This window comes from Gossypium raimondii, chromosome 8 (genome assembly GCF_025698545.1).
Source record: "Gossypium raimondii isolate GPD5lz chromosome 8, ASM2569854v1, whole genome shotgun sequence".
Lineage (NCBI taxonomy): Eukaryota > Viridiplantae > Streptophyta > Magnoliopsida > Malvales > Malvaceae > Gossypium > Gossypium raimondii.
The window spans coordinates 40,484,783-40,490,941 of NC_068572.1; the positions used below are offsets into that span (position 1 = coordinate 40,484,783).

The 6,159-nt window shown below is 35.9% G+C and overlaps 1 protein-coding gene across 1 annotated transcript; it reads right to left on the minus strand.

Moving 5' to 3' along the window:
• Positions 1-128: 128 nt before the first annotated feature.
• Positions 129-5,591, minus strand: LOC105791444 (sucrose synthase 2). Its single transcript, XM_012619510.2, has 15 exons — positions 5,315-5,591; positions 5,020-5,152; positions 4,356-4,507; positions 4,035-4,227; positions 3,702-3,820; positions 3,340-3,556; positions 3,154-3,249; positions 2,884-3,057; positions 2,576-2,692; positions 2,301-2,467; positions 1,822-2,046; positions 1,137-1,458; positions 810-1,054; positions 581-719; positions 129-467 (listed from the first exon to the last, which is right to left on the minus strand). The coding sequence occupies exons 1-15, from the start codon at positions 5,410-5,412 to the stop codon at positions 435-437; spliced, it is 2,430 nt and encodes an 809-aa protein (XP_012474964.1). The 5' UTR covers positions 5,413-5,591; the 3' UTR covers positions 129-434.
• Positions 5,592-6,159: the final 568 nt, after the last annotated feature.

The window sequence follows — 6,159 nt, forward strand, 5'->3', positions numbered from 1 at the left end:
GGTTATGTTTAGCTTAAGAGTATACATGGTATTAAAAATAATTATTAGTCATTACTAATTCATTTATGGAGCAGATTTCTGCTTTCTTCAGGTAATAAAATCATAATAATTATACCATTTCTCAAAAATAGCAGCAAGCGAGACCGAATTTATGATTGCAGTTCTTACCAGTTCTCATACAGGTACATTGTTAGCTTTACATACAAATCTTCAACCAGATTTCAAGAGGCAGTCCAAAGCCAGAACACTGCATTTATTTACAACACCCATCACATATTTGATTTTTTACTTCCAACACAAAGCCGAATTAAAATGCTCCATAGCAAGGAGACCTAATCTGCTTTATTTATATATTATATTGTTCATCCTCGCAATCAACCAGAACCGTGTATGTATACTACCAGTTCCCTACGAGCGCAACCAGGGATTAAGCTTTAATCATCACTGGCCAAGGGAACAGATTTTACCTGAAAAAGAACACAAGCATGCTTAAGTTTTATTATAATCCGCAACGAGATTCAGAAGTAGAGTTGCCAACATCAGGCCATTAACTCTAAAAGAGGGAACAAAGTCCACTTACCAATTCACGGAACTTGAGGATGTAGAACATTTCAAGATATCTTCGGGTCTCACGTCTCTCGAGTTTTGAGACGTACTTCCAGAAATCATATACTCCAGCCAATGTCATCAGCCTTTCAGAATAAATTTTCCATGTATACCTGAAGTACAAAACCTTTGCTTAAGCTCCGCATCGATGGTAGAGAGAATGGAAGTCCAAACTCTAATTGTAAATTAGAAGAAACACGCACCTTTCATAAATCCTCTTAAGCCCTCCATCAGATATTTTAGTCCAGTGGCTTGGGTCCTCCTTGCAACGTTCAAAGAAAGTTGCCAGGAGTTCAGCGGTCTGGTCAGGGTGGTATGGATCAATATGGAACCCTGATATACCATGTTCAATAATCTCTGCAGGACCACCATGCAATGTGGCAAACGTTGGAAGGCCACATGTCATGGCTTCCACCACCGTAAGTCCAAAGGCTTCGTAGAATGCAGGCTGAAAAACGAGAAGGGGTTAATTTATTAGAAATCTCAGGAGGTTGTAACACGATAGAATCGTATTGCTACAGAGCACATACCTGAACAAATATACCCTTTGAGTCAGCTATGTAGCGATAGAGCTCACCATTGCGTGCTCGATTTGTTTGGGCTGCTATCCAACGAAATTGACCATCTAATTTATACTCTTTCATAAGGTCATGCATCTTTTCAATTTCTGCTATCTCTTCTCTGTCTTTGGACTTCTTTACATCAATGTAACCAGCAACAACAACGAGGTTTGCTAATTCCCTCAACTTGTTATTCTTAGCATACAACTCTACCAATCCAGTCATGTTTTTAACTCGATCCAGCCTTGCCATGGAAAAGATTAAGGGCTTTGACCGATCACTCAAAGTACCACTGCACATTGAAGATGAAATTTGCATCACAAACTTGGCAAAACAAGAAATTTTCATCATAGACTTGTGCTGCAAAATTTTGCAACAAGGCAAAATGTCTAGTTTCAATTTGATGTCAACTACTAAGGTTCTTGAAAGTAGTTATCAAAATGTAACTTCCTTCTCTTGGCAACCAACATTCTTGATTATATTTAATAAATAGCAAAAAGAGAAAGAAAAAAAAAGGAAAAAGAATATTTATAAGTGCTTCAGCAAATAAAACATTATGGTAGAACAAGCAGATCAAAATGTTACTAATTCAAAGATTATGCTCTTCTAGACATTAATGTATAAGGTAAAACAAATAATGAATGAAGAAACTCACATGTGTTCATCATTCTGCTTAGGATCAAACAACAATTCTTCTATTGAGCCATGCAGTGCCGTCAGTCTCTTTTCCTTTTCAGAGTATGGAAAATAAATGCACATATCTGCCCCGGGAGATACAATATTGAACTTCGGATCAAAAACATCAATGCCATGAACCACTCTATACAGCCCTGGAAGAGTAAAAGCAGTATGGCTCTCATACTGACCAACAGTATTCTTCCTGAAGCCAAAAAAGAAAGAAAAGTGTGACAAGCAATTGATATAAAGTGAAACAACACTTCGCTCATATTTTACCCAAGGGATCCATCTCCTACTATAGGAAAGCAGCTGACTTGAAGTATATTAAGATAAACAATGTTCTTAAAACATATTAAGATAAAATAATGATAATGGCATGTCCATACCAAAATGAACGGTAATAATACTAGTCCAGTAAATAAATAGTATATTCTACAGTAAAAGGAGAGAACTTACGTTCCTGCAATCTCTTGGTATGTGCTGGTGATAATAAAATCAGCATTATTCATGGCTATTAAGTCAGCAGTGAACTGACAAGAGAAGTGATATTTCTCGTCAAACTTTTTCCAATATATATCTGAATCTGGATATTTTGTTTTCTCCAAAGCATGGGCAATGGTACACTGCAAAAAGTGTAATTTACACATTGAAGATTTAGTAACAAAGCTTTCAGCAAAAGTGAAAGGCAAAGAGTGGAGGGGAAAGGGACTTGGGACAGGGGAGGGACAAACCTGTGTGACGCCCATTTTGTAAGCCAACAAAGATGCAACTAGGTTTCCGTCACTGTAGTTTCCTATAATAAAATCTGGAATACCCTGCAACTCTGCTGCAATTTCACTTGCTACGTCCTGATTAGATATACAAATAGGAAAGCAAGTTATGACAGAAGATTAAGAAAGAAAGAAAGATAGAACCTATAGAGAAGTACATAGAAAACGTCCTCCTAAATTTGTTGTGATTGTTGAAAAATCTTCAATGTTTTTTTCTTCAAAAAAAAAAATCAATAGCCTTTGAAACTTTGAAAGGGAAAATGATTTACCTCCGCATAAGTCTCCAGAAAAGGCCATACATCAAACCTTGATATCCATTTACGAAGAACTCCATGTTCTGACCTAAAAGGAACTCGCAGAATATGAGTATGCTCTGTCCCACTGACTCTTTCCAGCCGCTGATTGCAACTAGTTCCCTTCGCATCAGGTATTAACCTGGTCACCTTGAACAACAAGGAAAAATGTGTCAAATTTACATAGGCAAAATATAAGTGTTGAAAACAAAATAAAGCAATCCGGCATCTAGTCAGTATACTTACAATAAGAATTCTGGGAGTAATATCAAGTCCTTGCCTCTTTATCCTTAGAAGCATTTCATTCTCTAAGGCTCGCACTTGGTCCAGTATATAAACAACCTACACATTAAATAAGAAAAATGGAGATCTTAAATGAAAATAGTTACATATACATTATCCTACACGTTAAATATCAGATTCACTACAAACCTGACCACCAGTGTCGGGCAAACCTAATACATTTGCTTGCCCAAAGTATCCATGTGGAGACAGAATGACAACATTAAACACCATAGGCACTCTCCCAAGGAATGTCTCTAATATAGAGGGATCAGGAGCCTGAAGGATGTCCAAGAGAAGATGCATCGTCTCCAGAACATGAGCTGCAGTATCTCCCCATCCTCTCTCAAAACCCATTCCTTGTAATCTGCATTCATAAAACAAAGAAAAACAGACAGAGATGTCAACAACTTCATTGCTCTGCCACTACCAATATGCCGATAGACTCCTTGAAACAAATCTATATGTAAGTATTGAATCTATATACAAATAGAACAGAAATAGAAACTCACTCGTATTCAAACTCAGAATATGGTGCATCAGATGAAAGCTTAGCAAGATGATCTTCTGCCTTAGCCAGAGCAGCTTGAAGTCGGGGTATACTCTGTATCCGATCATTCAACATCAATGCCTACAGAGAAAGCTTCATTAGTTTATCTTGTTATGAGAATTTCATCACAAAATAGATACTCCGACATATGCCTTTCCAAAGCTGTTAATGCGTCACCACACATAAAACAAGGCAAAATTTTCTTTTCCTAAAATCTAAAGGAACATAACACATAACTAGTGAAGTTGCAACTATGGTAAGGGGTTTAAAGGAAACCCCTCTGATGATTACTTACATGCCCTTTATATTTGTGGGCTCTCAGGAAATTAAGTAAAGGCTCCAAAGAATCTTTGTTACGGAACATGTTTGAAGACAGGTGACGGTTGAGGAATTGAACGCCATTGCCAATGGATGAAGAGCGGTTGGGCCGAGGAAAGGATGCATTGAATGGCTCAAAATCAAGCTCAAGCAGAAAATGGTTGTCCTCCCTACGCAATGTGTAAAAAGAAAAATCTCAATGAGTTATGAGGTAGGACATACATAACCAAGTACTTTGAATCTATTGACTTCAAAAAAACAATAAACGCAACTTACAAAGAACAGAAAATAAGCTTACCTCACATCTGCAAGTGCTTCTTTGAAGCGAAGATATTCGGACACATCCAGTTGCTCCACGCTGAGTTCGTGAACATTGACTCGTACGTATTCCCAAACACCAGGTCTTGGGCGAATTGCTATAGCCACGTATGGAGGCAGAATTATGGCCTCCTGTAGTTATTAAAAAAGAAAAAAGAAAAACCCAACAATTTAGTATATTAAATACAATAACATAATCGAGACCGTACATATTCCATTTGGCAGACGTTAAAAGCTTACCTAGTACAAAGGCTGAAAGTTAGGCGTGAAAATTAAATAGCATTACTACTAAACTTCAGTTTACGTACACTCCTTTAAAGACGCAGCATCGAGGTAAGGAAAGAACACAAAACACATCCAGAAATTCATTTGTAAATTGAATTAGAGTAAATTCAGGAAAACAGAATCTTAAAAATAAAAAAAATAAAAAAAAACCTAAAAGTTCAACTGAAACTAAATAGCACAAAAATATTTTAGCTGAAAAAACAATTAAGCATTTAAAAAGTATTAGATACTTTATTTACTGCCTCATGAATCACGGACGAAAATTAAATAAATATCTAAAAAAGTCGTTTATCCTTTTTAATATATAAAAGCTAACAATATCTTAAAAATTAATACGATAATTAAGGGGGGGAAATGACCTGTGCAGATTTAAGGACTTCGCTAAAGGGACCATCACTTAGCTTCTCTCTAGCTTTGTCGTCGCCTACAACATTTTCCAGTTCATCGATCAAAGTATGCGGTTGCAGTATTCCTTTTCCCTGCGCCACGTACCTTCAAAATTCCACAACCCTAAACTTCAGTAACATATCTTCCTTTCCTTTCCTTTTACTTTTCATCGTTTTCCCATAAACCAAATAGAGACTACAAAATTTAAAATTCGGAAAAGAAAATAGAACAAGGTGATAGGAACTGTAAAATCGCGGAAGAGCGCACCTGGAGAGAAGAGCAACGAGCTCGTTACGATGAGCAGAAAGCGTGTCCTCCACGCGGTCCCTCATGCTAGGACTTCGACCGAGCTTAGGATTCGCCATCGTTAAACTTCGTATCTACTCTGTTACTGCTGTTGAAGTGAACTACTATTGATTGGAAAGAAAAAAAGTGAAAAAGAGTTTTTATGAGAAATCGGTGAGTTTGAGTGAGCTTTGAGGCAATCGCTGCGGTTACATATATAATATAGATCAGCGCAGTGAGGGGATGACGGACGCAGCTAATGGTTTTACTCTTTGTTCATTGGATTTGCGACACGTTGAAATAATTTGTACTGAAGGCGAAAGTCCAAGTTGCCGCATCATGATGTTGAAACAAAATTGGATAATTTAATTATTTAGTCCCTCAATTATTCAGATGTTTGATTTTTGCCATTTTTATTGGTAAGAATGTAATAGAACGAATAATTATTTGATGCCAAATTGGATAGAAGAGAAGGTTCATTTCCCTTACGTTTCTTCAAAAACAACGTAAGATAATAAAAGTAAGACAAATTGACTCCACTAAAATATATTAAAATTGTGCTTGAAATTAGGAGCCTATAGGATATTTGTAAATTCTAGAATCTATAAATTTACTTAAAAATTTGACACATTAATTACAAAATATATAAAATTTTATTTAATGTGGGATTTAAATACACCATCTTTGACGATTAAAACTATGCTTTTATTATCAAAGCTAATTCTCATGATTTTTAAAATTAAATCAAATAATTAATAATAAAATTTAATATAGTATTTAAATCACTAATAATGAATTTAAATATGTTTAAAAATAATTTATCAAAA

Excerpts from the sequence above, each read along its gene's own strand:
- LOC105791444 (XM_012619510.2), bottom strand. The coding sequence starts at position 5,412 with ATGGCGAATCCTAAGCTCGGTCGAAGTCCTAGCATGAGGGACCGCGTG. Across the intron at positions 3,557-3,701 it reads TATTCTGAGTTTGAATACGA|ATTACAAGGAATGGGTTTTG; the intron begins GTGAGTTTCTAT and ends TTATGAATGCAG. Across the intron at positions 3,250-3,339 it reads TGCCCGACACTGGTGGTCAG|GTTGTTTATATACTGGACCA; the intron begins GTTTGTAGTGAA and ends TTTAATGTGTAG.